Source organism: Schistocerca piceifrons, chromosome X (genome assembly GCF_021461385.2).
Source record: "Schistocerca piceifrons isolate TAMUIC-IGC-003096 chromosome X, iqSchPice1.1, whole genome shotgun sequence".
Taxonomy (NCBI): domain Eukaryota; kingdom Metazoa; phylum Arthropoda; class Insecta; order Orthoptera; family Acrididae; genus Schistocerca; species Schistocerca piceifrons.
The window spans coordinates 803,629,176-803,644,855 of NC_060149.1; the positions used below are offsets into that span (position 1 = coordinate 803,629,176).

Here is a 15,680-nt window from a genome sequence, read left to right on the forward strand (position 1 = left end):
GGTTGTTCTTACTTTGTTCGTGAATAGGCCTGCCCCAATAAACCGATCTATATTTCCTTTTATTAAAATTGTACGATATTCGTACGTTTCTTGGAGGCATGCTGTAGTTTTCACTATTGACTGCCTTGGCTGATTTTTCTTTTAAAGTTAAGCATAATATAAAATATACTTTACAGGACTTTACTAACATTACAATCATGATCTATAAAATATCCTCCAAGGTATACACTCTTTTTCTCCAGGTTACTTCTCGTAACTTAGAATATAATTGTGCAGTAATGTCCACATGTAAAATTAAAATGTGTTCAGCATTTTTGTAAGTGTATTTCCTCACCTCCTGGCATGAGTGAATCATAACATAACTGTCAAACAGGAGAGGCGAGGTCTGTATCACCTAATCCCATGTCGTTCGCGCTCCTTTCTACCAGCCACTTTGACATGGGAAGTGCGTGGTGATGGGGCCAGGAATCAGAGAGTGAACATACTGGTGACGTAGTTTGAGGTTCCTGGTGTCTCAACCTAAAGCTGTTCACCCTAGTGTGCTTTCTGTCAGGAAATGTCATCCTCGAAAAGTGGAAAGGATGGTTTTCTCATCCTTTGAAATTGTCAGATAGCTGCATCAGCACGTTTCCAGGATAGTACACAGCTGTTCATGGGTTCGAGATTTGTTTCTCGTATATCTTTTTCTTTATTCCTCCTTTATATTCAATTTTGATATCAGCTGGCAACTGCCCGCATTGCCTTGATTAAAAATTATATGACAAAGAAACAAATTGTTTATCCTGTAGGTGCATGCAAATATATGAATTGGGTTACGATTTACAGATTTTATGATCTTAGTCAAAACAGCAATGCTGCATAAACGAAGTGTTCTTGGGCAATGAGCATTACATAAAGATACGTACATGTAGTGGTATTTAGTTCACACTAATATGAAGGGAAGACTAATTTTATTAACATTCCTGAAATCAGCTATTTATCTCAACTGCAGGTGTTTACTCTGAGCGCGGGGCCGCCTTGACACGAGGTGTGAACGGGCAACGTCAACAGCCACGGTTGCCTTCGGTAATGCAACACATTGAGTGAACGAGCCCATGTAAAGTCCGTAGAGAATATCTTGTAATGAAACAGATTTGTTTCTTCTTTATATTTTTGTGAGTGGAAAGATAGAAAAAAAGAGTTCTATAGTGAAGATTAGCAATCGTTTTGAATAAGCGAAGCAGATTAGCTTTACAACCATGTACCAGAGTCTAACAGTTCAAGAGACCGCTGCACTGTATTGAACAACTTACACCCCACCTCATCATTACCAAAGCATAGGAGGATGGTATATTCTGAAAGAAGGCCTACCTGTGTGTTCTAACTGGCGCCTCAACTATATAACCATTCGCTCTGTATTCTGATCACCGTCCCAGCACCCTCCCCTTGTCAATGTAGGATTTTGTCAACAGCTGTCAGCAAAGTATTTTGGAATGTGGAATCCTCCAAATAATTTATAAACCTGTAGCTTAGACTACACAGCCACTGCAGTTGTCGAATTTTTTCACAGTATGGAAATTAAGTATTCATAGTATTAGAAGTACTGAAATTTCTAAGTTAATGAATGATCATTTCTTTACAGGACCATAGCCTGATTCATAATAGCAGAGCTGTCCAGACCTGGTTCCAAGGTCAGCAGAGAATAAAACTTCTTCCTTTCGTGCCAAAATCACCAGACCTCAACCCCATTGAAAATATGTGGGCGGAGGTTACGAGGTTGTTACCACCTGGGTCAAGGAATTCAGAAACTGTGTGGGAAAATATGGAGAATACATGGTGGGAGATAAACGATCATCACAATTTCTCGAGGAATTTAGCCTTATCACTTCCCAGATGCCTTTGAGCAATTATAGAAAACGAGGGAGGATGGGTACAGTATTGAAAGAAAGATAAAGGTCAAACCAGTTGCGAGGTCCTAAAGTGTTCCAGAAACCTACCAAAGCTAAATGGTCCTTGTGTATTCTCATTAAATGTGTCACTGCGTGATTCTTACACATAGCAACTACTAATTAAATTCTTTACTCAAAGAAATAAACAAACAAATGTATGCGCAACAGATAAATGTTTGATTTTGTAGTATTAACCCCAAATTTGGTACACTGTTAATCACCCAACTGTGTTTAAAGAAAATGCGTAAGTAACCGGAATCGTAACTGGACCTGCATAATAACTCCTTCTCCATTCTGTAAGCTATTTCTTTTCATTCTGTCTTACTTTCATCTCTCAAAACATAATAACGGTATTACCAGTAACATACAGGATTAAATTGCCTAACAGCTGATCTTGTAACAGCACATATAAAGATATTTCTACTTCCTATGGTCTCTTATGAAGATAACCTTTTTCTCACCCATGGGAAGGAATGAAGGATAGCCCACAATGCTTGATTCATAACATCACAGCAACACACTATCACTCTCATTACCATTGGCCAAAGCAATTATCGTATCTCCACACGGACTAGAATCAGAGAAATTCTGTAACTTCTTCAATCACTATCTGATCCCAGAAACACCTCTCACTTATTGATGTGCCTCGATGTTAACTAAGGTTCACGTGGTTGGAAAGTTCGTGCAGTCGCGATTCCGAAATTTACGTTCCCCTCATATTCGTGCGCGGCACGTTATTGAAACTGGAAGAAAAAAAACCTTCACAAGTTACTTAGACCGATTTCCTAATTATATCTCAGCACCATTAAATAATATACCATCCAAAATCTCCCCTCCAAAAGATACATAAATACACACATAGAACTTTTCAGAATACTTACAGTTCGTGTATAGCGTGCATAGCATGGCTACATGAATTACTATTATGCTGTTTCTCCTTTATTTAAGTCAGGAAAGCAAGCCCACTGATTCCCATGTATCTTTCAAGTCCCGTTGTTCTAAAAATCAGCTTCACACGTAAATTTCTACTGACTCATTTCACAAAAGGTGACTTCCTATTATGACATATTAAATTAGCAACCTTGCCTTTATCCATGAATTTCAGAAACTCGTCAAATTACAAACTGAAACACATGCAAGCTACAAATGGCTTCTTTGAAAACCAATTCTTTCAGATCAAAATTAAGAGCATTACTTTCTACCATGAATTTCTGTTAGCAGCTTGATTAGTTAAAGCAACGAGGTAATATTTTCCTGCACTTCCAGATTAGATTTTGAAACAAACTAACCAAAAACATGAATTTAAATTGACCATTACTAAAAAGAATTATGGTAAATCAACACATTCCTACTTATAAACTAATGGTTCCTAGCACTCAGTCATCCACACTTCATCATTTTCTTCATCAGCCCCATGTGGTGAGTGCCAAGTTTTTGGTTATAATAGTTCATCACATGCATCGTATTTGTGTTGTACCTGCTTTATAATTGAATTCTAACACTTTACTGTTCATCGAATTACTCAAACGAAATATCAAATTCTGTTAACTTTCGAGTTACTCTTCACGGTCGCAACATAGTATTCTCACATTTGCCTATCTTTTACCTGCCTATAAACAATTTGGTTCCCTCCAAAATATTATATTAAATTAAATCTATCCTGAAAGAGAAGGTTTCTACGTAAGGTGGAACATTAAAGCCTTAAATAACCCATTTCCTTTCGCTTTGCAGAGAGCATTTTGCTCCACCACTTCCTCAGTCCATCTGGCTGCTTCAGTCTTCCCCAGGAAAGTGCCTTCTCTTACTATGCTACCGCTCTCTCCCTGCCTACAGCAAGGGTGGTGTGCATCCTGGCCAATCAAGGCTCCAGAATTTCAAGCATTTGAAACTCCTGGCTGTCTTCTCCCCAGCACACAATGAAATCTGCCGGCACTTTTCTACTCGATGAGCTTAACGTAAGAATACAGACAAACCTAGGCCCCGTCTCTCCAATGTCAGAGACAGACCTTTACCTCCGAAAACTCTCGTGTCACTACATATCGATACGTCATTGCCTTCCCATGAGTCTAATAATTTCATTTCAATATTCACTCCCATTCTATCCACATTGCATACTATTTACCTTGCTCTCAACCCAATCGTCGACTATTTAGGATAGGATAAGTCGGAAAAGTGGGTTTTCATACATTATACCAACATATTAAACTCATCCAATTGCTCTGATCAATTTCCTTAACACAGCAGGTACGTTGGTTTAATAAAAATTAACAGCTCAGATTGAGCGTCTGATAAACGGTATCTGATACCTGACGTAGCAAGGTATTCTAGCAATTACGTGTGTCTTTAAAGTCAGTATCGCCATTAGACTATTTTTTTTCTATTTGCAGTGTTACATTTACACGATCATTATTTCGGCTTAAATGCCATTATCAAGTGTTTTAATGTTATACAGTGCCTAAGATGGCTTACTGTCGTATTTAAAATACACTATTAGACACATTGTCTAAGGGTCAATATATATGGTAAAAGCCTAATGCTATGTTTTATCACTGGGTATACCATCTTGACCAACCTCGAGTTATGCAGAAGCTACCCCTTGTCTCATCCTTCACGTTGCGAGTTATCAGTTATCCACTGCAGCCGCGATTATGGCAATGAGAGTGTTTATGCAAGAATTCTTTGGCAGCATAGTTTTAAAGTAGTGACTTTATAAAATGGTAGTTGCCTCAGAAAGCAGTTTCAGGTTTGCTGCAAAAGATGTATCAGTTCCTTTCAGTGAGTTTTAAATCACGTGCTACCTGTCACATGTAAGTGTGTCCCAGCAAGTTCGCAGGGGTTGCCATGACCATAGACCTCACTCATCTTAAGTCACATCAAAATTAATCACAAAATTACTGAACAGATTCAAAGCATCTATAAGAGTCATGAATTTGTACTTTTTTAATCAACTCGGTCTGAAATAAGAGGGGAAAAAACTACAGGGACAGTGACCAAGTTTGTTAGTATGCATTATCTGTGGTACATCTGGAGGTGAAAACGTACGAAAATGCACAACTGCACTTTTGCGAACTTCTGTTTTACTTTCGCATCAATACTGTTGTGAACCCACCATCTGGTGTCAATGCATTACATTAGCAACCATTATATATAATAATTTTGATGGTACACCTGATATTATGGATGAGTAGGACACAAGACAGGATGTACATAATGTCCATTTGACGTCAACAGTGTGTAACATTTTACTTTTTTTGAATAGGACAATGTTGCTCTCCAATAATTTTTAGATTAGTTACAATAAGCTTACGCTGCAAGAGAATTCACTTGTATTTATCAATATGTGGTCTGTTGTCGGTTTGAAGGCCTTCCATTACATCGGCAACTTAGTGCAACTCCACCGAGGGCTGTCTGGAGTAGGGTGGAGATAGCAATGTGAAAGGTGCGAGCTGTCTAAGACGATCTTCATAGTGTTAGTTCGATTGGGACTTCCTATATTCTTGAAGACATTTAACACCTGTGCAGTCAGTCACCCAATTTCAGAATTCATGTTGAGTAATCCTGCTAAATTCCCATAATATTGTCTTTTTATACTGATGAGTAATCTGGATAGTCGTCACATTGATGTGCTGTCTACATCGCAAATTTAATATTCCTATCCTAGGAACTAACCTGCAATATGTTTTGTATTTCATAACTGGAACTATCTGCATTAACCGTCATCAGAGCAATGTCAGTGAATAGAATGCAGCAGTGCCTTGGTAGCTACTTGGGAGACCTGCTCGAGTCGTGTTCTAAGGAAAGGGTAGTTGCTGGTTCACATTATATTACACTAGCAAGAAGTACTGACTTTTCTTTTTTCTCTGCAAACATCCAGAACTAAATTCAGTAAAAAAATGCTGAGAAGATATCTGCATTGTGCCAACTCAAAGATCAACCTATTTTTATAGATTTTTATTTTTAAAGCCATTCTCGTTCTGCATTCGAATAAACTTCATTCATTATTTGCTTGTTCTTGTTACGATTATTATTGTCATTCTCTCACTCGCAAGAGTTTTCACATTCCTATTTGGTATCGATGCACATGAAGAGTGGCTATGAAAGAAGGGAATACTGAACGTTACGTCATGCAGAATATACTCATTTACTTCGGCTGCTCGTGATCAACGCTACAGGAGAAGTGAGATACATAAAGTTGACAGTGGGAGGACAGACATGCTGGCACAACTCTACAACTACACAGTGTTACCAGATAAAATGGTGCTGCACAATCGAAAGTGTAGTACGGACTTTGCCACAGTAGCAGAGAGCTGCTAATTTCGGACCATGACCATGGATTACCCTTCGGTCAGCTGCTGGTTAGAGTACTGCAACTGTAAATGGAAGGCTTTGTTTGATAGTCTTGTACTGATGCTGTCTGAATAAATTATGCCATTGGATAAAAAGCGGTTTAGTTTTGAGACCTAACCCTTGAGGAGCGGAGGCACAGTGGTCTGCTTCATGAATCCCAAGCAAAAAACACAAAAAACAATGCAGGAAGGGTTCAAACAACTACTTTCAGGCAGAGATATGCATTTAGAATCTGTTCATCATTAAGGGGCCACACAAGAGGGTAACATTACTGAAACAATGATCAGGCTATTTAGTATATAACAGAGCATACAGATTTCAAGGAGGAAACGTATGAAGACGCAGACTTCCTCGTTATCAAAATGTGCGGCATATCTTTCGTGTTAACGAAAGTAATATCCCACTTTACCTCTTATTACATCTCAAATGAAATGAATGCCATGAGGAATCTCTTCTTGCTTCTATCCTTACCAACATATTTCTTCATTCTCATGGTAATCATGACATTCTATATGTATGCTGCAAAAGGTTGCACGTGGACACATTCGACATCGAGGTGTAAAGCGTTTTATATCTTGCATTATATTCAATTCAAATAAGCTTCCTATATATTTTTACTTCGTTTGTATTTTTAGATGATTATGAACGTTACGGAAAATTATCTCACATTCTTTATGCTGAATGAGAAACACTGAATCATCCGTTTTGCTTTCCCTACGTTGAAATGATATAATGTCAGCGTCGACAGCCTTCTTCCACGCCGGAAGCTGAAACTTGTATCATTCTGGATTAATGATAATTGAATGCCTCAAATGTATACATAGCCCACAAGGCGACGTCAGAAACTATCAGGGGAGAACGCCGCATAGAAACCAAATGTGCACGCGCATCTCCACTCTGAAGAACCGTATCGGACAATCACGACAAACATTTCGGTAAAAAGCTGCCTCGTAAGAGAGCCGAGATTTGGCAGCATCGAGCAAGTATTTGTCAACACTGTGGTAGTGCATTTACTTCTGGATGTACCGCAGCATACCTAGCTAAATTCACTTGACATTCGTTTTCCACATCGAAGACTCATACGATATAATTCACTGTAAGCTGAGACACTTACGAAATATGTTTAATTTCTGGACTCCAAGAACAGTGTTCTTCACATAAGTAACACCTGCTTGTGTGTGTAAGGTTGCGTTTTGAGGCTCAGGCAACATCGCAAGGACTATATTCCACCTGTTGCCAGTCAGCGTGTCGTTAGCTCAGTGGTTCCCTTGAGCATTGCGATGCTAGTGCTATAGGAGATTGCAGTTCCAATCTCGATGGAAGCCACTTTTATTTTCCATTTTAATTAATGGAGTAGCAAACTGCTAGTAAAAATTCCTTATACGAAATATGAAGACTCCCTTTTTCATCAATCTTCATCCAATTTCGACTTAGTAAATTATGTTAATATCATGGATGTCTGCTTTCCAAATGCCAAGGTGCTTCACTGTAAAATAGTTCCTGAAAAGATTCAAACCGATTGTCAACAATACAAATTTGAGCTTTGTTCGTCATATAGGTCTAACATGTCAGGAGGTTGTTTATGAAGTGCACATGTTGATTAATATAGTTTCTCTCTTCTAAATTTTTGCAATAGCATTTAACTGTAGGTGTTTTCTGACACCAGCGTTAGCAATTCCTTTCCGTTCTCTGAAACCTCCAAAACGATAAATTTTTCTAGTTTAAATCTGTTGACCTTAACTATCACTTCCGATCAACATTAAATACTTCATGAATCCATACATGGAATTCCAAATGTGCAGTGTTCCTGCACTGCTACAGAGCATGCATTGCAAGGTATTCACACAGTTTATCGTATAGACTTACCATAAGGAATGAAACAAGAACTGTAATACACTTTACACCACAGACGCTCACTCTGGCTTGACGAAAACATCCGAATATTGGCCAAAAGTTGCACAAATAATTGACTTTGAAAGGAAAAGAAACAAGGTATGAATCATTTATAAACTCATCGAATGTAGTGAGGTGGTTTAATTTTGTCCCAGTCTATAAAATATATTTCAGGCCATACTCACCTCTGGCCGATTAATGTAATATAGTACCCGCCTACTAATCAGGGCATCTGTCTCCGTTGCCTGTGAGCGTGAACGGAAATCTTAGAAATTTTCTGTGGAGCAACATTTAATAATAAAGCGTTTTAAATCATCAAAAGTAATGAGCGGTAGCAGGCGCTTTGAATAAAGAACAGCGGGGTGCAGCGCCACTGTTCTCACTACGGCCGCTGCCGGTAGCCAGCAAATGGATCCCGGAGCTTTGCCGCATACGGCGTCCAGAGGAGGACAGTCTGCAGGAAATCTGCCGCAAAATGGTTACTGGATAAAATTTTGATATCAATGTGTGAGAAAGCGAAATAGATTGAATCTTCACTTCCGTTACATTCACGTCTTCAGCATTCAGACAGAAGAGGATATAAAAATATTTTGCGCCAGCTGCTCTCGATCCACTGACATTATGAACAGAAACAACGCACGCTACCGCTAGACCACAGGCGTAATCAGCGTATGGTTTCTCTATAATGGGACAAGTCTTCCTCCAGGAAGTGCTGCATCCTACAGTGTTGCCAGATTGTGTAGATAACCGGAGAATTAGTGTGTTGGCCAGTTTATTTGTCCCATGTCACGATCGGCATGGACTTAGCCTCTGCAGCGGTCGGTCGAGTTTTATGTCAAGGAGTGTACATTCCATTATGGTCTGCAACCAGGGCAAAGACACCTCATCCTCCACACTTCCACGATGTCAACATCCACTCCTCTTACGACTCTACCAATCCTCAACAATATGTCCTATTTCCACATTAGAGAATCTCTACCAACTGCAAATGGCCAATGTGATGTAACAAGCAATTTTTATTGTAAGATGCTGAAGTGTTTCCTGAAGACCTTCAGACACAGGCACTACAATCAAACTCTATTTCACAAACAGGTACCATGAGCTAGTTCTCACCAACCATGAATACTCTTGACCATATTTGCCATTCAGTCAACATACACTAAAATGTGGCAATCCTCCCCCAGATCCTTCCTACTACACCTGTTATAAACCCATACCCTTCTTTTAAGTTACTCCTGTTCCAAAAACCCTTTTCTCAAGGGACATCCATATCTTACGCACCACAAGCAAAACTATACATGCATCTGCGTGGTACGGCCTATTCCAGTGTTGACAATGTCATATTTTGTAGTGTTATAGGCAACGTCATGCATGAAAGTAGCCATATTTTCCTTCAACATTGCTGCAAACACTACAAAGCATTTTATGGGCATAATTACCAACCACATGTTCACCCATGTAAAACTACCACACCACTGTGGACTATGTCAAGTTTTATCGCTCGGTTGCAGAGCACATTATTCACCAAACACAGACATCCATTCCTCTTGGCCTCAATCTTCACTAGTTCCCTCTCTTTTATCTACATCTGCCCCATGCCTAGACCACTAATGCTGCTTCTAACCACCCCACTCCCCCAGATTGTCTCTGGGCATGTGTGGTTGGTTTTTCACCATTTCTGTATTATTTGACAAGGTTCTTACTTATTTATAGATTTGTGACTTATTAAAGAGTTTTGGGCGACTTTTATCTTAGTCATTATTCCCCACAAGTCCACGACAAAGGAGCCTATTGTTGCATAAGCTCAACAGGAAGCACTTATTTTTGAATGCACCTACTAGTGATTGCACATTTATTAAAGATACAGGACACTAAATTTTCAATTAGTTTCTCATATACTTTTAAATGAAAATAAAAAAGCGTCTTAACAATATTTCTTGCAAATAATTACCAAATCAACTGCAGCAGCATCATCATCTACATTGACTGCAACATCAGATGTGTTCCTATGAAGCTGTTCCTCTAGACGAATGTGCTTCTTTGCTAGGGTTTCAAAAAGACTGACCAGGCGCTGTGTTACATACGGATGCAGATTTCGAAATTGGCTTGACATATTTGCCAATGCTGCTAAACAATTTGTGTGAAGATATTTATCCTGTAAAGAGACAGAGTAAACATTGTTCAGATACAAAATGAACAGAACAGTATTTAATGTAACTTACTCAAGCTTCATTTCATTCCACTCATTGACTAAGTAAATTTATGTAGCAGATTCATTTTAAGTAGCCACAAACTCATTAATGTGAAGACTTAAGCCAAAAAGCACCACAAAGCAGAATCTTCATCAAAACTACCTTTTTGGGAGTCTGTGTGTCAAAATTACAGAAAGAAATGGAAGGGCATTAAAATCTCGCAGCAGCGGAACTCTACTACTGTATGACTACTAGTAAAATTGCTGTTTTATATCCAGAGAAACTGCCTACAACATTTGTGTCAGGAGGCAAACCATCAATATACTGGAATAAATTTACCTTAAAAAACATAATTAATTTTAACTTTTTCTTGTGATCAAAGATAGAGTCAAATGCACCTATTCAAAACTGTTTCTAGCTTAGTGTAAATCTTTCTAGTTGGCATTAAAATCAGTGTTATCACAGTCAGCATACAAACTTTGATGATTAATTGTAATCACAGATAAAGTTTAATCATAAGTTTTTAACTTGATAATCTTGAAATCATTTTTGAATTCAGCTGCGCATTCATGTTTTTAAAAGTCCTGATTCAATCCGAGGACACGATTTATTGACAGATTGTCATATTCACTAATTTTTTTTACAATCCACCTTCAGGTACGACAATGAGGGCTTTATTACAAAATACAACTTTTCGTGTGAAACTTCACAGGGATTGGGTTTAACATCCCATCAACATTGAGGTAATTACACTTTATAGAAGAGGTGTATGAGCTAAAACATTATGATCACCTCATTAATAGATCTAGGTCCACCTTTCGAATACAATGTCAATGCAAAGGCTACACAATTCCCTAAGTTAGGGACAGTTAGTTTGTGGGTGCAGAGTTAGCACTCGATAGCATCCCAGATGTGATCCACCGCATTCAGATCAGTTGAATCTGGAGGTCAAAATATCAATGTGAGTTCACTATCATGATCCTCAAACCTCTGTAGTATGATTCTGGACTTGTGACAAGGACAATTATCCTGCTGGAAAATGCCATCTGCAAGAGATTAAACACGTAGGGTTACAGGAACTACAGTAATGTTCGTGTAACCCACCACTCTCATGGTGCCTTTGATTACCACCACAGGTCCCATGGAAACCCAGGTGAATGTCCCCCACAGCACAGTACTGCCCTCACCAGCTTGAGTCCACACTATGCTGCATGTTTCAAGCAGCTGTGAGCCTGAATGTATATCTGGACATGTCCATTTACTTTGTGTTACAAGAAATGTGATTCATCCAACCAGGTGACACGTTTCCATGATACAATCTCAATGATCCCGTGCTGACTGCAATCACAATATGCAATGTCGCTGGAATGACACAGGAACAAGTACGCTTCATCTGTTGCTGATCCCAAGTACAAAAAAATGCCCTGAACGGTATGCTCAAATACATGTGCCTGCATCATCATTGTATCCTGTCTAAAGACCTGCAAAAGGTCATCACCTATCCTGCTTTAGAGAGTATTCTGTGACGAGGCATGGACATCCTGGATTTCCTCATTTGCACCTCATATCACTACAATGATTCCACATTCATCTCTATTCTGCTTACATACTTTTCTTACTGCTTCACATGCCCACATCATCAACTGGTGGCATTCAGTCTCAGGAAGGACAGCTGTCTTGATGTTTTAGGTCATCAGTATACATAAAGTATTCTCCAGGTATCACTACTGCCATGCTAGTAGCTACACTTCTGATCTCTCGACATTGTTTTCGAGGGCTAGCTTGGGGCTTATGAATTGGCTCATTTTACAAATGGCTCTGAGCACTATGGGACTCAACTGCTGAGGTCATAAGTCCCCTAGAACTTAGAACTACTTAAACCTAACTAACCCAAGGACAACACACACATCCATGCCTGAGGCAGGATTCGAACCTGCGACCATAGCGGTCGCGAGGTTCCAGACTGTAGCGCCAGAACCGCTCGGCCACCAGCGGCCGGGCTCATTTTACAGTTTGAGGAGGCACTATGGTACAAACAGTACAGTTCAGATTCCAAGTTTAGCTATAGGTCCCCTTTTACTTGGCTGTGGAAGTCAGTTCAACCTTGGAGGAAGACAAGGGACCACCATCTCCAATATGACAATACCCAGTTATGGTCTCTGGTACTCAACACTAACCTTTGGATTGATGATGATCATTTCACTTTGTTACAGTACAGGCAACAGTAGTAGTTTCCGTCACACAAAAATGAGACACCCCATTTCATTAGCATTTCTGAAGTTGTAATTACTACAGTCTTAGATATGATACAGAAAATGTTGACTATCTGATTTACTTACCCTCATCTTCAACATATTGTACTGTATCGTCCTTATAATAACGAGGACCAGAAGACCGCCAAGTGAAATCTCAGAGATAGAACGCTCTGTATACCAAGACACACCTTTCAAAACCTGTAATTTCAATTCTTGAAATTAATTCTATGTATTCTATATTATTTAACAACAATACGGGAAGGATGGATTGCTACGCACCATGTAGAAGTAGTGCTGAGTTGCAGACAGGCAAAGTGACAGTACCCAAGCGTGTGTAGAGCTTGTGTGCATGTGCGTGTGTGTTCTTTCTACTCCAGAAGAAGGACTTTGTCCAAAAACTTTAATATTTTAGCAGTCCTTTTTCACATCTCCCGTATATGGTGAGTAGCAACCAATCCTTTCCATATAATTGTTCTTCCAACCTAAACTTTCCACAGTTTAATTTTACATATAATTTTAATTTTTTCTGACTCTCCCTTTACCCTAAATCTATTATTAAAGTCTCATTATCACAGGCTAAGAATTTCAGATTCAGTTGAGTTATCAAACATAATATAATGCGAACATATATTACACTGCACTGTGAAACACATTGAATTTAATGTACTTCCTGTTGCATTTTTCATTAGTTTCCATGTATAGCATATTGTGAACAAAAGTTTCTGGTGTATAACATATTTTACTTGAAGAAGTGCTACAAAATATGTTTTTCACAAATGCCAATGAAGAAGAACTAAACAACACATATTTCATGTAGAACTGAACTTTCCCACACTTGTAGAACATCTTCATTAAATGACAAGAAAATTTTCTGTTCAATAATTTAATATATCATAAATTTTGTGATGTTCTCTCTCATTAGCAATATATAAGAGTGAATCAAATATAAATCTGAATTTTTAGAAGTTTATTTAAGCTTTAGAGCAATTCCCAGACACGAATTTATTTTTCTATTTAGTCTCCTGAACAGAAAAACATTTTTCCCAGTGGACAGGCAGTTTCTCAATCCTGTTTTAGTATAAGGAATGTGACTGTGACAGCATCAAGTTGCACACGAAAACCTCGACAGCACTATCATCCTCAAATCTGTCCTCCACCTGCTTCCTTCAGTGGTTCAGGTAAATGAAAATCACAGGGTGATAAATCTGGATTGTAGAGAGGATGTTCTAGTGTGGTCCAGAACAAATCCTGAATTTTCTTTAGAGTTTGGGGAGCTGTGTGGGGCTGAGCACTGTCATGAAACACAATCACATTCCGGATTGGTAATGCACACCTTTCTGGTAATATGGATATTTTGTTCAGAACAAAATTTGGCAATAGTATGTAGTATTCACAGGACGATCTTCAGGAGAAAACTGAGGAGAAGAACTCCTTTAAAAAAGAGACTGTTGTTAGAACCTTCCCTGTGGAGAGACAGTTTCTGGCTCTGACGGGTGCAGATTCATCCTTTCTGCGCCACTCTGTTCTGCCTTTTTCGATTCTGGGGTGTAATGTTGCACCCACATTTCATCACAGGTCTTGTGCAAAAAATGTTCACCTTCAGTTTGGAAGGATGTCAGTAGCTGTTATATAACTCAGGATGACGAAATTTGTGCTCTGCTGCAGAAGACGAGGTACCCACCTTGCGGACACTTTCCGAAATCTAAGATTGCCAGTAATGATCACCCGAGCATTACCATAGCTTATACCAACCTCAGCAAGCAACTGTTATACAGATATTGTATTCAATAAGCTGGCTAACAATGTGAGTATTCTCCTCAGTTATGCTGGAATGCATTGGTGAGCCCCATTCTCAAGTGTTTCTTGTCCTTGCAAAAACTATTTGTGCCATGCGTACACTCAAGTATTTCTCAGGGTGTTGTCCCCAAACTGCACCAGAAGTTTTTAAAAATTTTGGACAGTTTTATGTGCTCTGCTGTGAGAAACTCAATTGTAACATGTTAAGCAACAGATAACAGTACCGGTATGTTTGCTTTGACACTGTGATTCTGACGTAAGACAAGGTATGACCTCATCCGAGTTGTGGAGAACAATCACTGGAAACGAAAGCAACAATGATCAGAAAGCGCATCATTCTCCATTTACAAAAAGGTGCATAAAACAAAACAAAAAATCAGTTTATATTTGATTCACCCTTGTACATACAACATGCAGTTCATAAACACACAATTTCAGAAACAAAATTTTTACTTGATCAACATATAAAAGAACACAAATGTATAGCCAAAAATACTGCTGTGATGCCAAAATACAGTTATTCACATAAACTCATGAACACCTGGCAGACCGTTCTTCTTCATCTTCTTCAATGTTATCTTTCCAGATAAACCGATTCTAATGGGAGAATATACTATTTGCTCACATTTCAGGAAGAGTGTTAACAGTTAAATTACCTCCAAGAAGCTTTTAGCTAGATTTTCTATCATGCCTTTCATACCCTCATTCAGGAAAAAGAAGTGATATTTTATATAAACTGAATCAGAAGGAATTAATTGTTTGTATAATGACAACTGCTAATTAAATTTATGTTAGGGCAGACTCAAAAAATACAACTGAGAAAGTCGGCAACTGACAGAAGTCTACGATATGGTTGAATATTTCATAAAATCTTTCACATTGAAGGCAAAAGATCCTTTAAAAATTTTGGAATTTATTGAGATGCTACAAATTTATTAATACATAGTATAGTATGTGATGAGTAACCAGTGCACACACATTCAGTCGAAAGTATTGTGTTGGGAGTGTAATGTTGCATAGCATCATCACAGGCAGTTCACATGCTGGTGGAGAATTATTGGTGTGTGGCATGTCTACTGGCCAGTTCACATACTAAGTATTACACACAGCTCTATAAATATCTGATAACACATTAATTTATGTACATTATGTATAAATAAATAAAATGGGACACTATAGACAAAATAGTAGAGAAAATGGACCATTTGGCAATAGCAACAGAAAAACCAGGCCAGAGTGTGATGTCAAACAGAGGAAGTGAATCACTG

At 38.6% G+C, this 15,680-nt stretch overlaps 1 protein-coding gene across 2 annotated transcripts in view; it reads right to left on the bottom strand.

Annotated features, from left to right (window-relative positions):
- The window catches only part of LOC124722059 (dymeclin), a 163,913-nt gene that overhangs the window by 31,803 nt on the left and 116,430 nt on the right, over positions 1–15,680 (bottom strand). For both annotated transcript variants that reach the window (XM_047247255.1, XM_047247254.1), the window contains exons 10-11: positions 12,700–12,813; positions 10,120–10,323 (exon numbers count right to left, since the gene is read on the bottom strand). In XM_047247255.1, the coding sequence (XP_047103211.1) occupies positions 10,120–10,323; positions 12,700–12,813 (318 nt within the window). The remainder of the gene's footprint in view (positions 1–10,119; positions 10,324–12,699; positions 12,814–15,680) is intronic.